Below are 17789 nucleotides of genomic sequence, written 5' to 3'. Positions count from 1 at the left end.
TTCTTTTATCCAAAACGAAGGGGAAAAAAGCCATTCGTCAAGGATCCAACAATATTTGTGATATGCAATGGCAGGAAACGCTCCCCCCCCCCCCGCTTTTATATAGTTTTATTATATATATACATATACATATACGAAATTACTATTTTTATTCTATAGAGATATGTAATTCTTTGTGGTTATTTGTTATGAGGTGCAGGAAACGTACAAACCAGCCAAATCAAAGTATCTAATAGCCTACATTTTCAGCAGCTCCAGCAATAACAATGAACAAAACACCTAAAGGAAGGAAAACAGGATTCAACAAGTACATGAGTTGGTGACAGCATTTTTTTATTTCTAATATTCAGTTGCACTGAGATGCAAAATAGTAGATTCCTTGTATTTATATATTTGAACTTCATTCACGACACCGCTTTAAAACAAGGAGGCGTTTTCAGTAGTGCTTTGTATTGTGTATTCGGCCTCTGATTGGCTGGTGTGTTGATGAAGGCGGCTCTGACCACGCCCACTCTCGGCTGCAGCGAGAGGAGAGCGCGCGCGGAGCACACACCGTCAGTCACGCGTCTCCAGAGCAACAGGTAAGCCTCTGCTCTCCTCACCTGCTGGAGCTGCTTTCACCGGCTGCACTGGTGTAGCCTCGCTCTGCATTAGAATGCTAATATATGAAAAGCATAGAGATATGAAGTGACAGACTCAAGACACGTAATGCATAATGTAAGTAGCCTATATATATGTTTCATTTTTTCTAATTCTTTCTATATATCAATCTGATCATGACTACTATATATTAAATACAAACATAAAAAGAGGGGGATTTATCAGAAGCAGAATATATCAGATATATAGAAAGAATTAGAAAAAAGTCTGTATTAATGTCACAAGAAGAAGGTTTAACTGCAAATAATGAATAAATGTGTTTCTGAATTTAGACTATTTAGTGTTTTGCTTCTGTGTTGTTAACGTTTCTTCTTTTATCTTTTGAAATCTTATGCATATTTTTTTCTGTTTGTGATCATAACATGAAACGGCTCAAGAAAAGTATTATTTTCATATATAATGAACACTGATCACTGATTGAATATGAATATATGCTTGAATTTGTCTATCTTGCATGCATTTATGGATAAGAGTGTAATACTGTTTATGGTAATGTAGGACTGAGATATGAGGGCTTAATGCAGAGTTACCGTAATGCCTAATTAATTTTTTTTACACATCACCAGTTTCCGAGGCTCATTATTGTGTACGGAAAGTCCTGCGAAAACCATGAACCTGAGCCCGCCTGAACACAGCATGCACAAGCCGAGCGACGGCTGCGTGGACGGCAGCAAAGCCGAGCACTTGCTCCCCTGCTACCGCAGAAGCAGATACGACGAGCCTCTGGCGTCCTACCACAGCGGCTCCATCATATCTCACCTCCTGCGGAAAACCATTCACAGTAAACTGACCTCGCTGGACAACAGCCTCCTTTACCTGCCCTCCTCAAACGCCAGCGGGCTCGATCCCGAGTCCAACAGCGCCGATGATTTTGCTCGAGAGGAGCAGAGCTGCCTGTCCTTCAAAGACGAGGATCTGTCTGTGAGCGAGCACCTCCAAGCCAAACGCGCCCGGGTGGAGAACATCATACGAGGCATGGCTGCTTCGCCCAACGCCGACGGAGAAGCGGAGAGCGAGTGCGAAGCCGTCCGCTGTAGAAGAGACCTCCTGAAGGAGAACAAACGCAAGCAGAGGCTCCCCCAGCACCAGGAGCCCACTCAGTCCAACGCAAAGACCGGCAAAGACGAAGAGTGCCACAAACTCAAGGAGCAGCTCCAAAGCATGCAGCGTCTCCTGCATCAGCTCCAGGAGAAGATCTCGCACGTGCATGACCAGAATTACTCGGAGAGCGAGGACCGGGAAGATGCGAGGTCAGAGCACTCGAGTCTGAGGCTGGATGGTGGACACAAAGACCGAGTCAAAATGGAACCCGGTGGTTTCGGCTCCGACAGGGCGGTGAAGAACCTTCAGGAGACTCTCAAATGCGAGCTGACCAGGACTGTGAGCGAAAGCGTCGATATGGTCTTCAAGAAACTCTCCATGACCCTACTAAATCATCCGCCCCAGCCGCAGCCGTGCCACAGTCCGGAGTACTCGGAGACCGAGAAGCGAATCCCAGATGATTCCCCTTCGGAGCCGTCAGACGATGAAATCGTCAAAGCCAGGTCTGCGGAGCACTTTGAGAGCAACAGCCCGGAGCACCAGACCGAAGCCTTGTCCCTAGTGGTCCGTAAACCTTCCCTGAGCCAGGCTGTGAAGAGACCTTTCCCGCTGCACCAGACGCCTTTCCAGTTCGGCTACAGTGCTCCTCTGCACGACAGCCAGATCCTGGAGCACCTGCTGAAGTACGGCCCTCACTCCACCTTCTCCGCAATGCCTTGCCTGCCGGCGTCTCTGGAGCGGCCCTCGCCGGACTCCATGGAGCATCCGTGGGAAAGCGTGGCCATGAGATCCAAGCTGAGCTCGGGGCATCTGGGTCAGCACCATCGCGCCGGACCTCCTGGACTGGTGTCGGTGGACGCGCTCTGCCTTCCTCACGTCAAGATGGAGCGTGGAGATCTGCAGAGCATGGCTGAGAGGAGCTCCTTCATGACGCTCAGTATATCCTTTGAACGCTTGAAGGGATGTTTCATCCAAAAATGATCATTCTGTCCTCATGTGGTTCCAAACCTGTATGACTTTTTTAGTTTAGAGACCAATTTTCACTTTTAACTAGCATGCATATGACTTACAAATTAGCTATTTATTAGTACTTATAAAGCACATATGTGACCCTGGAGCACAAAACCAATGTATTGCTGGCTATTATTTGGTATGGGTCAAAATGATCGATTTTTCTTTAATGCCAAAAATCATTAGGATATTAAGTAAAGATCATGTTCCATGAAGATATTTTGTAAATGTCCTACTGTAAATATATCAAAACTTAATTTTTGATTAGTAATATGCATTGCTAAGAACTTCATTTGGACAACTTTAAAGATGATTTTCTCAATATTTAGATTTTTTTGCACCCTCAGATTCCAGATTTTCAAATATTGTCCTATCCTAACAAACCATACATCAATGGAAAGCTTATTTAGTCAGCTTTCAGATGATGCATAAATCTCATTTTCTGAAAAATTTACCCTTTTGACTGGTTTTGTAGTGCAGAGTCACATATTAATGCATTATTCTGCATGTGCATATTTTAGATCCATTAATCTCTGCTCCATACCTAAACCTAACAACTACCTTACAGACTATTAATAAGCAGCAAATTAGGAGTTTATTAAGACAAAAGTTATAGTCAATAGTGAGAATTGGTCCCCGAACTAAAGTGTGACATTTTTTCCTTATGAGGAGCATAGAACATGTTATTATGAGAAATGTCTCAGTGTTTTTTAGTCTATACAGTGGAAGTAATATCGTAAGAAATATCTTGCTGTCGCTCGGAAGAAAGAAAATCATATATTAGGGTGAACTGTCTCTTTAGTTGACCAATAAATGTCAAAAATGATTGAGAAAAATTATATCTCTGTCACATGATTTGAAAGCACAAGAGGAAAATTGTATTGCTCAGAGGTTGCTCTTCTATATCTCATAAGAGTTCTTAGTTATTCTCAGATATTAATCCTGAAATTCATTAGTAAAAATTTAAAATGGTAACACTTTACAGGTTAGTTAATGCATTAACTAACATAAACTAACAATGAACAACATATTGTTTAAAGCATTTATAAATGATAAAATAGTGAATACATGACACATTTAATGTTTGTTTGTGTTTGTTCACAGCGCATTAACTAATGTTAAAAAATCATACAACGTCTCATTTGAAAACATACTAGTAAATGTTAAAAATTAACATGATTAATAAATGTTGTATTGTCCATTGATAGTTCATGTTAACTCATTTAGTTCACTAATGTTAAGTGTTTCTATAAAAATAGTCAGAAATGAGTCAGAGTTGTCATACAGTGTGAGCATGAGAAGTGTTTGAGAAATGTTTCATATTTCAGTCTTTAATAACCTGGCAGGCCGTTTGAAACACTGTCGAGATCCCTTTTCATCAGAAACACAAGGAGAAACTTCTCAAATCAGGAGAAAAGAGAAAACCCAGACTGAGATTTTTCTGACTTATGTCTACAATCTCGTAAAGATGTTTTGCATGCAAATGCACAGCAAATGTCGTGTTTAAGCATCAGATTAATGTTTCAGGAGTCACAGCAAGGTGGATTATGTTCTTTGTTTAGCTTCAGCTGCTTTTGAAAAATCCCCCTCTTTGTTTAGTTGACTGCTTTTATTTAATATATAGTAGTTAACATTGAGATATTGCTGAACAAACCACCAGCTCTCGAGCTCGGCGAACAATCGTTGAGTTGAGTGCAGCGGTGAGCAGTTCCACTCACGCAGACTTCAAGGAGAATTTTTGCTTTGATCTCGGTAACCCCAAAGAAAATTGTAGCATCTTCTTTAATCTGGGCTCGGTAATGACTTTAAGTCCAGGAAAAGACAAATAAAAAGGAATACAAGGCTTTGATAAGAATTGTTAGGAACAAAAGCCAATTTTCAAAGGCAGAAAAAGCAACAGTTTCTCTTCTGGAAATTCTCTGATTTTTTCCCCCCGCTCAGACTTGAAAAGGTGCGGGATATGTTTCTGCACTCTCGATGCGATTGGGATGAGAGAGGTCACTTTTGGTTGTTTGTGAACCGCAAGCTCTCAGCTGTCATTATACACCATCATCAATGCTCAGAGTGTCATATACATATGTGACGAAAATATCGCAGCATGCAGAAAGCTTGGCTTTTAAACGTCATTAGACTTCTATAATATGTGACCCTGGAGCACAAAACCAGTCTTAAGTGTCAATTTTTCAAAATTGAGGTTTATGCATCACCTAAAAAGATGAATAAATAAGCTTTCCATTGATGTATGGTTTGTTAGGATCGGACAATATTTGGAAAATCTGGAATCTGAGGGTGCAAAAAAATCTAAATATTGAGAAAATCATCTTTAAAGTTGTTCAGATGAAGTTCTTAGCAATGCATATTACTAATCAAACATTAAGTTTTGATATATTTACGGTAGGAAGTTTACAAAATATCTTCATGGAACATGATCTTTACTTAATATCCTAATGATTTTTGGCATAAAAGAGAAATGTATAATTGTGACCCATACAATGTATTGTTGGCTATTGCTACAAATATCCCCCAGCGACTTAACACTGCTTTTGTGCTGCAGGGTCACACATGCTTTGGAAATGATTTCAATATTGTGGCTCTTTTTATTTGAGACCGAACGGCGATTGTCTCATTCGAAGCACTGGTTTATTAATAGCAGCTTTACGTTTCTGCTTCTTTAAGAAGCAACACGTTTCTTTCGCATAGATGCAATCGATGCAGAGAAGTGACCTCACAAGCTTTGTCTCCTTTTTAAAGAAAGAAACTCGTTTTTAAAGTTCTCTTCAAACGTAAAGTGCGTAAGCCGATCCTCTCCATCCTCGCTGAGGAAATTTCATCTCAGTGTTTTGCAGCGAAGCAATTACTACGAGCAGATACGGAGCAAACGGCTCAGATTGGAGGTCTCTAATTGAAGTCCTTAATCTAATTTGTTGGGCTCTTTTTCTAGTTAGCACATGCTGTCGTGTCTTAATCGACTCTCTGGTCAATACAGAGCTGTTCATTCATTTGGATGATGGATTGGACATATTGATGCTTATTTGTTTGGGGACGTGCTAATGCTGTTTGATTAGTAAAAATGCACATGAATTGAGCTCTGTGAGTTAATCTGTAGTTGAAGGGTAAGGCGGCTTTGATCACTGACTGTCATGTGTTTATGGTGAGGTTTTTGAGGCCTTAACTCTCCTCACATCCAGGAAGGTCTGACCCCAAACCATCTGAAGAAAGCCAAGCTGATGTTCTTCTACACACGCTACCCCAGCTCGAATCTGCTCAAGAACTTTTTCCCTGATGTCAAGGTATGTCTTGTTTGATGGTTCAGTAACACCTCTGTTAATGTTAATTATTGTGTTTCAGACACATTTATTTTATATACTTTTACAACCCATGTATCTTCATTAATTGGCATTTCATTTTGTGTTAATATTTTGAATCCAAGTGATTTTTAGAGCAAAATTGTATCTTTTTAATGTGTAACTGTTTAATAGGATACATATTATAATTGTATTATTTATTTAAATATTTATTATGCTTAATATTAATAATTGTTTTAATATATAATTTTTTTTATTCTAATAAACAGTTACAATCAGGAGTCAAATCTAAATCTTTTTAATGTCTACCTGATTATCTGGATAAATAATATTTGTAAATAATAATAAATAATTAAATATGATTAATGTTATTTAAGAATAATAAATAATATTATTTACCCTATTGATGTTAATAATTTGTAAATCACTTTAAATTATGAATTAGAAATATGCATTCTGTTGCTTTGGCAAAAAAAAACATATTAACACATATTTAGGCGCTTGAGCAAATATTCCTGAATGTTGGGGTGGCAATTCCTGAATTGCTGGTTTAACTTTGACAAAGTTAAAAGAGGAGTTTCTCAAGTCAGCAAAAGGAGACAAAAGAGGCGGCGGAGAGGAGCACAACCTCCTCTATTCAGCGTTAACCCTTCAGCTCGCCAGCTTTCAGCACACACAATAGCAGAGCGCTGAGCCGCGGATACTGAGGCCCTACAACAACACACGCATCCTGTGAGTGTGGAACCAGTCCTGAGGCACAAGTGTTGTGATGAGTCGACACAACAGCAAAACTCTGGTGCAGCTGTGTTAGTTCATGACTCTCCTGTTGAATATGTAGAGTACGTCTAAGGCCCAGTGTAAGGAAACTGTTCCATTTGTGCTTGGAGAAAAAAAAAAAGGTTTAATAATTAAGTAAAATTAACTTTCAAGTACTACTGCCGTAACCAGCTTAGACATTGCATCTCTCCAGTATTAGATGATCAACATGTTATTATAAATTTAGCAGGTGCTTTTATCCAAAGCGACTTACAGTGCATTCAGGCTATACATTTATCAGTTAACTACAAACCCGATTCCAAAAAAGTTGGGACACTGTACAAATTGTGAATAAAAACAGAATGCAATGATGTGGAAGTTTCAAATTTCAATATTTTATTCAGAATACAACATAGATGACATATCAAATGTTTAAACTGAGAAAATGTATCATTTTAAGGGAAAAATAAGTTGATTTTAAATTTCATGGCATCAACACATCTCAAAAAAGTTGGGACAAGGCCATGTTTACCACTGTGTGGCATCCCCTCTTCTTTTTATAACAGTCTGCAAACGTCTGGGGACTGAGGAGACAAGTTGCTCAAGTTTAGGAATAGGAATGTTGTCCCATTCTTGTCTAATACAGGCTTCTAGTTGCTCAACTGTCTTAGGTCTTCTTTGTCGCATCTTCCTCTTTATGATGCGCCAAATGTTTTCTATGGGTGAAAGATCTGGACTGCAGGCTGGCCATTTCAGTGCCCGGATCCTTCTACGCAGCCATGATGTTGTAATTGATGCAGTATGTGGTCTGGCATTGTCATGTTGGAAAATGCAAGGTCTTCCCTGAAAGAGACGACGTCTGGATGGGAGCATATGTTGTTCTAGAACTTGGATATACCTTTCAGCATTGATGGTGCCTTTCCAGATGTGTAAGCTGCCCATGCCACACGCACTCATGCAACCCCATACCATCAGAGATGCAGGCTTCTGAACGGAGCGCTGATAACAACTTGGGTTGTCCTTGTCCTCTTTAGTCTGGATGACATGGCGTCCCAGTTTTCCAAAAAGAACTTTTTTTTGAAAAAAAGAACAGATTTTGATTCATCTGACCACAGAACAGTTTTCCACTTGGGTTGTCCTTGTCCTAAATGAGCCTTGGCCCAGAGAAAACGCCTGCGCTTCTGGATCATGTTTAGATATGGCTTCTTTTTTGACCTATAGAGTTTTAGCCGGCAACGGCGAATGGCACGGTGGATTGTGTTCACCGACAATGTTTTCTGGAAGTATTCCTGAGCCCATGTTGTGATTTCCATTACAGTAGCATTCCTGTATGTGATGCAGTGCCGTCTAAGGGCCCGAAGATCACGGGCATCCAGTATGGTTTTCCGGCCTTGACCCTTACGCACAGAGATTGTTCCAGATTCTCTGAATCTTTGGATGATATTATGCACTGTAGATGATGATAACTTCAAACTCTTTGCAGTTTTTCTCTGAGAAACTCCTTTCTGATATTGCTCCACTATTTTTCGCCGCAGCATTGGGGGAATTGGTGATCCTCTGCCCATCTTGACTTCTGAGAGACACTGCCACTCTGAGAGGCTCTTTTTATACCCAATCATGTTGCCAATTGACCTAATAAGTTGCAAATTGGTCCTCCAGCTGTTCCTTATATGTACATTTAACTTTTCCGGCCTCTTATTGCTACCTGTCCCAACTTTTTTGGAATTGGGTTTGTATTATCCAAACATCCTAAATATGCACTTGCTAAGTACCATTAGTTTTTTTATAATTACTAACCCTAAGCCAAAGCCTTAAGTGCCATGCACATTATATATTATATAACATTATGCTATATATTGCTATATAAGGTTTCTGTGTGCTTTGTAATAAATTGCACATAATTGAAGAAACAAAATCTATTTGTTACATTTTCATTGTTGAAAGTGTTAATTGATTAGCCAGTAAATATCACTAAACCACATCATACTGATATTTTGGTGTGAGGAAAAGCATTGTGTGGTTGTGAGTGAATTACTGAGCTTGATAAAACCGTGAAATACTGATGAAGCCTGCAAGATAAAATAACTAACTTCAGTTTGAATCGTGTGGTCAGAAAGATCTGATGATGTTAAATATATATTTCCTTAAATGTAATGTCAGCTAGATCAAGCTATTATTATTATCAGACAAAATGCAGGTCCTAGCATTAGAAATTAGCTTGTCTGATAATATTGCTCAGTACGTGTTTGAAGGCGGTGTTTCATGAAAGCTTGGTTATATCAGTAGTTTTCAGAAATGCTGTGTTGTCTTTGAAAGTGCTTAAATGCTTAGAGATTTATTTTTAATTGGGATAAATTATTATATATATATATATATTTAATTTTTTCTGGACTTATTAGTCAATAAAAATTTTTTTTGATGGTTATTATTGGTAATTAATCTTTTAAAATGTAATCAAATCAAAATATTTTTTACTTTTTTAGCAAACAAAGTGCTGCAAGTGTTTAATGTTAAATTTAAGCATGGAAGAACAATTATTTTGTTTAAAAAAGGATATTCCTTAAAAAAATAATTATGTATTATTATTATTATTATTTATTACACTGAATAAAATTGGTGTAGAAAAAATGTTCACTCCAAAATTGCTAGAAAATTTCACAAGCAATTACAAGTAACACATTAAACATAAATTAAACATGAATTTTTGAAGCATAAAGACTGAAATAGTGTTTTCTTGTAAAACAAACTTCAGTAATATTTGTTTTATGTACAACTGTGAAAACTCAAGGTGTACTTTGAGAAGTACATTCTACTGTACAATAGTAATATCTGTCATAAGTTCAAGTTAAACTGAACTTTTATTTTGGCGGGTTGTCTTGAAGAGCTTTGAGTTTCTGTGTGTATCTGATGATATTTTTCTCAAATGAGATGGCGAAATACTGGTGATGATGAAGTTCATGTGTTCATGTCCTCATGTAGTGAGTGAGGTGCAGACGAGCGTCACGTGTGCTTTAGTATGTGTCGTAGAGCAAACTGAGACATGCAGACTTCACATTTACACAGCAGTGTAATATTCACTAGTCCATATCGCCATCTGATTAAGTGCACAGCCCTACTTTTGATTTATTCATCCATTCATCCAACGACTTTCCATGTTATACTGTAACTTGTAGTTTTATCACTGAATTCTGTGATCCCATCTATGTTTTCTGCATCGTGGAAACCACATTGTCCCTAGTGCACATCAGTGTGGCACAAAAGTATAGTAGGCTACAAATCCATGACATTTAAGGGAGCAAATGATACACACATTCACAAATAAGGCAGAGATGTCTCCCGGCAAATCGAGATCACTAGAAAAGACACATGAGGAGGTATCTGGACACTGGGCACTGGGCAAAGGCTGGGATAAGCCCAGTGTCCGATTCCATTCCCGTCAGAAGAAGTCACTCAGAAGGACGTCTCGCGCTCTGCTGTTTCTCACACTCCGCGTGAAGAAGCGTCTTTGAGCCCTTGGGCAGGTTTTAGCTCTTTTTGCCCCTGTGTTATCGGATGAGCAGTTATAATAACAGGGCTAATGTGAAGACAGAGTTTCGTCTGCTGTTTGGATAGATGTGATTCTAAGTGCAAGACATCGGCTGGGAAAGACTACAACTGATTAAACAGACATGTGTTGCTGAGAATCGTTTGGAAAGCAAATGCTTTACACCATCACTGCCAGAATAACAACAATAAAAATCGAATTTTTACATTTTCTGAAAGAAACAAATAGCATCACGATTCTAGGTTGTTGTTGGTGGTTGCCAGGGTGTTGCTAAGGTGTTCTGGGTGGTTGCTAGGCGTTTCAGTCTCATGTGAACAGAGTCTCTGTGATCTTCAGGTCTCGACATGTGTGCCTGTGAAAAACATAGAAAAACACTCCACTATTTTTGAAAATAGGCTAATTTTCCAACTCCCCTAGAGTTAAACAGTAGAGTTTTACCGTTTTCGAATCCATTCAGCCGATCTCCGAGTCTGGCGTAGCACTTTTAGCAGTAGCTTAGCATAGATCATTGAATCTGATTAGACCGTTAGCATCTCGCTCAAAAATGACCAAAGAGTTGCGCAAGAGTGCAGCAGGCGCAATGATATTACGCAGCGCCTGAAAATAGTCCCCAGCACGCTCCCTGTGCAAGCAGGTGGTCACACTGGTTATGTTGACGGAAGTTAGCCTATTTTCAGGCGCTGTGTAATATAATTGCGCCTGCTGCACCAATGGTACGGCAGCAAAGCTCCTTGATTATTACGCCGGAATGAGAGTATAGTTCCTAGCCTTATCGGCCTAGAAAATCACAACTTTTCATTTTCCGTCGGTCTTAGTACACGATGTAACTACAGAAGAGTCCAGTTTTAAATAGGAAAAATATAGAAACTCTTTGGTCATTTTTGAGCGAGATGCTAACGGTCTAATCCGATTCAGTGACCTATGCTAAGCTACAGCTAAAAGTGCTACCGCCAGACCCGGAGATCGGCTGAATGGATTAGAAAACGGTAAAACTCAACTGTTTAACTCTAGGGGAGTTGGAAAATGAGCCTATTTTCAAAAGTAGTGGAGTGTTCCTTTAAGGTAGCCTGTTTCCGCCACTGAATAAAAAATTTTATCTCACAATTCTTACTTTTTTTGTATGCATGATACAAACTCGCAATTCTGACTCTTTTTTTTTCTTCTCAAAATTGCAAGTTTATGTCTCACAATTCTGTGAAAAAGTCAGAATTGTGAGATAAAAAGTTGCAATAACCTTTTTTTTTTTTTTTATTCAGCGGTGGAAATGGGGCTTCCATAGGAATCGGATACTTCAATTCCACCTATCGATTTCTAAGTGCACATCTTTTTTTTTCTCGGTGAGGACCTGGAGTGGCAATCTGCAGGACCTTCCTCGCTAGTCTAAGCACTCCAAAGTTTGGCTACACTTGCGATCTGCAGCCATAAAAGCTAAGCTAATAATATTTGTGATAAGCTAACATGTTGCAAGAGAGGCGTCACCACCAACATGACAGAGCACTTTAATTTAACAGACCGTTAAAGATCGCGAACACGATTCAAACACCAACGTGATCTTATTCCTAAATGACAATGATTCAGCTGTTAAACCTTTGACGTGTGCGATCGATGACAACGGTGTGATCTAAACATTCAGATCTGACCTAAAGAGAGCAGCTGTCATGTACAGTATATGTATGAAACAGCTTCACAAGCAGTCTTTTCAACCACACAGTATCATTATTTCTGTGTTACAAACATTCAAATAATCACAGAAGTACGGGGATAAAAGTTGAAAGTAATTTTTTTAAGATGTGTCGATTACATTGTTACGCCAGTAGGTGGCGAAAAAGAGCTGTTACAAATGTATTTGTCTTTGAATCATTCATTCAAGAGATTCATTCAAAAACGCTGATTCATAAAGTAATGAAACAAGTAAATCTTGAGTGAGTCATTTAATCGTGCATAAATTACATGTGGTTTTGTTTGGTTGTCTTATGTTTTTTTCTTCAGAATTGTGAGAGAACCATAACCTCCATAAAAAAAAATAAAAAAACTAAATTTATCCAGAATCGTGCAGCTCTACTAATTGTTTTTAACCACATTGAAATCGAAACTGGGAATCGATAAGAATCGGAATCAATAAGCAGAATCGGAATTGAAATTCAAATGATACCCAACCCTATTTAAATTACACATAAGGCAGATTTATATCAACTTGTTAATGATTTAATTGTTTCGACTCCAATTCGTTGTTAAACATTTAATTGGTGGCTGTAATAAAAAACTCATTTTCATGACATGTATTCAACCATACATTAAATGAGACATTTAAGTACAGATATGTTGTGAATTTAGTGCATATATTTATCAAAACGCTCTCTCAAATATTTTTTCTAGTTGACTAATGAATTCATGGACATGAATGACTTTCCTGAGGGATATGTAACATTAGGTGGCATGTTTTTCAAGCTGTTTTATTGACGTCTTTCCACAGCTGAAGCACTGATTGAGTGATTGAATTTTGTGATAAAATTGACAGAGTTTGAAAGCTGAGACTTTAGGAACAAAGCACAAAGCTTGTTGTGATAATTGCTGACAGATGCGCTGCAGATTATGACACATCACCTGAAAACTGCACAAAATAATGATCAATCTTGGGATTTAAGTATCAATAGACGTTCATCAAAATCAAGGTAGATTAAAATCAATTCATTGATATTGTCAACCAAACCCAAGTAAGAGAGAACAGATTCTCAACAGGACATGGTTGTTTCAATAATGTCCGCAGAACAAACATTTCGAGTTAGTAATCACTCATTCATGAGCTTCGACATTTGAATTGACATGGATGGTGTTTTTGTTGTTCTTTTACGTTAACATTCTTTAAAACTCTTCATCTGACATTTGTGTTTTCTCATATGTCCCTGTTTTCAGTTCAATCGCTGCATCACGTCTCAGCTGATCAAGTGGTTCAGTAACTTCAGAGAGTTCTTCTACATCCAGATGGAGAAGTTCGCTCGTCAGGCCATCATCGACGGCGTGAATGATGTGAAAGACGTATCCGTCACCAGAGAGTCCGAGCTCTTCCGCGCACTCAACATGCACTACAACAAAGCCAACGACTTCCAGGTACTTACACGAGCCACCATATAGTAGAGCAAATAATTAATGTAATATATACTAATTCATGTTGGCTTGAACTAAAATCTGCAGATACTGCATTGGTTTTCTATGGAATCGATGTAAACATGGTAAAATGTGTTAAACAGCTGAGAGATCTACAGATCAAATTAGCCGAATTAAAAGAATATTCTAGTACACATGAAGTTCAAACAGCATTTGTGGCATAAAGTTGATTACTTCTTTAAAAAAAAAGTTACTGATGTTACAGTAACACTCACAGTAGAAGTAACTGGGGCCCATTGTTGGAGGATTTAAAAGCTGAAATGTGTTTATAGTATTAAAAAAAGCACACATTCATTATTTTAACTTTAATTATTCTGTTAAAACCTGTGTATTTGTCATTTTTACGATTGTTTTAGAATTTACTTGAGTTAAATAAGTCATGATGTGCTTTATTGCCGCTGTGAACAAAGAAGCACTGCGCTTTAAAACGAGAACATTAAAGATGGTGCATAGAGATCAAGGGCCTGACGGTGTTGACTCAGAGTTCTCTGAGCATGAACAGTCGGTAAGCATGCGTCGAAGAGGGCAATGCATGGATTCTGACACTGACTTCAGTCACTGAGGCCGATCTGCATGACATGAATCTGCAGTTACGCTGGACCATTGGTTGCTAGGGTGTTCTGGAAGGTTGCTTGGTGCTCGCATGTTGGTTCTCGGTAGTTGCTAGGGCATTCTGTGTGGTAACTAAGGTGTGGTTAGATGGTTTCTAGGTGCCTGAATGGGTGTTGTAGGTGGTTGATAGGGCATTCTGGGTAGTTGTTAAGGCATTGTTTGCAGGCTAGTGTGTTTTGGGTGGATGTTAGGTGGTTGCTAGGTGCTTGCATAGATGTTGTGGGTGGTTGCTAGGTGCTTGCATCAATGTTCTAGGTGGTTGCTTAGGCATTTTAGGTTTTTGCTAGGGTATTTTGGGTGGTTGTAAGATTGTTACTAGGATATTCTGGGTGGTTGTTAGGTTGTTGCTAGGATATTCTGGGTGGTTTCTAGGTGCTTGCATGCTGGTTCTAGGTGCTTACTAAGATGTTGTTAGGTGCTTTCTAGGCTAGTGTGTTTTGGGTAGTTGCTAAGGCATTTTTGGTCGTTACTATGGTGTTCTGGTTGGTTTTCTAGGGCATTGTTGCATGGTTTCTAGACCAGTGTGTTTTGAGTGGTTGTTAGGTGGTTGCTAGGGTGTTCTGGGTTGTTGCTAATGAATTATAGGTGGTTTCTAGACTAGTGTGTTCCGTGTTGTTGCCAAGGCATTTTCTGTTGATATGGTATTCTGGTCGGTTGTTAGGTGGGTGCTAGGTGCTTACATGGTGGTTCTGGGATGTTTCTAGGCTAGTATGTTCTGGGTGGTTGCTATGGAGTTTTAGGTTGTTGCTGGAGTATTCTGGGTGGTTTCTAAGGCATTGTTGGGTGGTTTCTAGACTAGGGTGTTCTGGGTGGTTGTTAGATACTTCCATGGGTGTTGTGTGTGGTTGCTAAGGCATTTTTTCTATGCTATCGCATTTTGGGTGGTTGTTAGGTGCTTGCATTCTGGTTCTAGGTGGTTGTCAGGGCATTCTAGGTGGTTACTCTAATGTCGTTAGGTGGTTTATATGATAGTGTGGTCAGGGTGGTTGTTATGTAACTACATGGGTGTTTTGGATGATTGCTAGTGCATTCTGAGTGGTTGTTAGGTGGTTGCTAGGTGCTTGCATGGATGTTGGGGGTGGTTGCTAAGGCATTTTATGCTAACTAAAGTATTGTTAGGTGGTTGCTAAGCTGTTTTGGGTGGTTTCTATGTGCTGGCATAGGTGTTGTGTGTGGTTGCTAAGGTGTTCATAGGTGGTTTCTAGGCTAGTGTGTTCTGGGTGGGGGGTGCTAAGGCATTTCAGTTTGTTTTTAGGGTATTCTGGGTAGTTATTAGGTTGTTGCTAAGGTATTCTGGGTGGTTGCTAAGGCATTGTTAAGTGGTTTCTAGGCCAGTGTGTTCTGAGTGGTTGCTAGGGTGTTGTGGATGGTTGTTAAGGCACTGTTAGGAGGTTTCTAGGCTACTCTGTTGAGTGGTGTTTAGGGCATTTGAGGTTATTGCTTGAGTAGTCTGGATGGTTGTTAGGCTTTCTCTAGGGTGTTCTGAGTGGTTGCTAGGTGCTTGCATGGGTGATGTGGGTGGTTGCTTGGGCATTGTGGGTGGTTGTTAAGTCATTGTTAGGTTGGTTCTAGGGTGTTTGCATGAGGTGTATGCAAGGTACTTGACTCAGGCTCCTTCTTCAATATGCGGATTGTTTCAGCTGTTTTCTGGTCCAGCAAGTGAAAATGGTGCATCTGATAACTTAGTTCAGTATCGGCACACATGATTTGAGGAATCATTCATGTCTGGAGCTCAATAACTTCACTTAAGCACTCATCTTTAATACTCACTGCCAGAGGTTTCATCACATCACTAGTGAGGATTGACTAACAGCACTAATTAGCCAGCATGACTCGGTATAGTGCTTCAGTCATTGATGCTGTGCGGTGTCTGATGTGTGTTGTAAATGTCCATCAGGTTCCAGACAGATTCCTGGAGGTTGCTGAAATCACTCTTCATGAGTTCTACAGTGCCATTTCCCTCTCCAAAGACTCGGACCCCTCTTGGAAAAAAGCCATCTACAAGGTCATCTGCAAACTAGACAGTGACGTTCCTGAGGATTTCAAATCACCTTCCTACCTGTAAACAGAGAGCGCCACCTACAGGACGCTTTATGTGTGGCCACACACCGTTTATTTATCATGAGTATCAATCATAAATATTCCTTTTTATAAGTGAATTGTCAGCTTTCTATAAAAAAATCTAAATATATATTCTTAGTATTTTGTTGTTGACTGAAATGCGTGTGTACGGCAGCAAGTTTTTTTCATGTTGTCTGTGGAATAGGCTTGTTTATTAATAGTTTGGATTTTGGGTTTTAATGTAATATATATATTGATTTCATAATGCCACTGTAGACAAATGTGTGCTGTGTTTTTAGTTCAAATGCTCCTAGTTATGAAATGGAAAAGCAGTTATGATTTGTGTTTTAATGTGGATTTATCGGTTGAGTTTCCTCTGTGGAGTATCTCATGAAACATCTGTAATAATTATTTTAAAAAATATGTAAATAAGTGTAATTTAGCTGTATAATAGGTGGAATATTGACGTTTACAGATAAAAACTGAATATTGCATGTAGAAGCAGTTCCCTCAAATTTTGACAATATACTTATTTATCATGTACATTAGTTTGAATATTATTGTTTATCATTAACTAGCAGTGTGTGGGTTTTCATTTAATAATAAAAGTTTCATATTGTAGCAGTTTTATATTGTATGTTTTCTTATGGTTCAGATATATTTGCTTTCTTTAAACAAATAATTCACAAAAAATATTTAATAATAAATAAATAAAAATAAAATTATGTCATTATTCCCTCACTCCTATCACAATTCAAATTCACAATTCAGATTAAAAATTGGCGCTTTTATGCTTTGCCACCAAAATGCCATTGATTGGCAACATTTACATGCACCCTAATAATCTGTTAATAATCAGATTGACCGGTCACTCAGACTGAAACACCTTGATGTAAAATGCCTCTAATGATCCAGTTGAACTCGATCCGAGCTGTAGATGTTAAATGTATATAAAACTTTGAATCTGACTGCTTTATTAATAATTTTCAAACCTACATTGTGCAAATGTGCAGTGTTATAAATACACAAAACTTTTCTGATATTCTGGAGATTGAAAATTGTCCAGGTATCCATTTGAGTTGAAGTATTTGTTCAGCTGATTAAAAACTACTTTTTCAATAATCTTGCCTATAAAAGGAAGATTTGATATTGGTCTATATTTGCTCAAAATGGTGTTATCAAGATTGCTGTTTTTCAGAAAACACGCAGAAAATCAGTGCGTGCAAACGCACCCATTGTAGTGTGTGTGCTTTGTAGAGCTGGACAGTCGTGGTCACTCTGGCTGAATGAGAACGAGCTGTCTGAAGATTCTGTGCTTTACACATCAAACAGCAGCGTACGTGTTTGGCCCAATGACACAGATTCCATTTTTGGATAAACTAGGCCTATCCTTTACCCTTTCAAAGCTCCTAATGGCTGTTTTCCTGTTCTGCTAACTGGACATCCCCCATGTAAGTGTGCAAAGCTCCATTGAAAACATCTTTCCCTGAATCCAGGCCACTAAGGTGAAACTAATCCACGATATAAAGGCAGCGCAGGAAAGTATGCCGCGCACATTGTTTCCTGTGGCCAATTCAAGGCACATTTCTAAGGCCGCATTCACTGTGAGGGACACGCGAGCTCTCGCACCGGCT

The 17789-nt window shown here is 39.0% G+C and overlaps 1 protein-coding gene across 2 annotated transcripts; it reads left to right on the top strand.

The window, feature by feature from the left end:
* The first annotated feature begins 174 nt into the window (after positions 1 to 174).
* prox2 (prospero homeobox 2) lies at positions 175 to 16323 on the top strand. 2 transcript variants are annotated; one of them, XM_016248515.1, is made up of 5 exons: positions 175 to 581; positions 1227 to 2640; positions 5895 to 6002; positions 13231 to 13425; positions 15992 to 16323. In XM_016248515.1, exons 1-5 carry the CDS (start codon positions 487 to 489, stop codon positions 16157 to 16159), a joined length of 1980 nt encoding a protein of 659 aa, XP_016104001.1. In that variant the 5' UTR covers positions 175 to 486; the 3' UTR covers positions 16160 to 16323. The 2 variants fall into 2 exon arrangements, with proteins under 2 accessions (XP_016104001.1, XP_016104002.1); XM_016248516.1 differs by having other exon boundaries at positions 534 to 717.
* Positions 16324 to 17789: the final 1466 nt, after the last annotated feature.

This window comes from Sinocyclocheilus grahami, unplaced genomic scaffold (genome assembly GCF_001515645.1).
Source record: "Sinocyclocheilus grahami isolate Dianchi unplaced genomic scaffold, SAMN03320097.WGS_v1.1 scaffold881.1, whole genome shotgun sequence".
Lineage (NCBI taxonomy): Eukaryota > Metazoa > Chordata > Actinopteri > Cypriniformes > Cyprinidae > Sinocyclocheilus > Sinocyclocheilus grahami.
Note: the sequence above shows the minus strand (reverse complement) of the source record. Positions and strands in the feature narration are given on the sequence as shown.

Bases quoted from the DNA above. Each gene is read 5' to 3' on its own strand.
- prox2 (XM_016248515.1), top strand. From the start codon at position 487: ATGAAGGCGGCTCTGACCACGCCCACTCTCGGCTGCAGCGAGAGGAGA. The intron at 2,641-5,894 runs ATATCCTTTGAA...AACTCTCCTCAC, and splicing joins GCTCCTTCATGACGCTCAGT to ATCCAGGAAGGTCTGACCCC. The intron at 13,426-15,991 runs GTACTTACACGA...AATGTCCATCAG, and splicing joins ACAAAGCCAACGACTTCCAG to GTTCCAGACAGATTCCTGGA.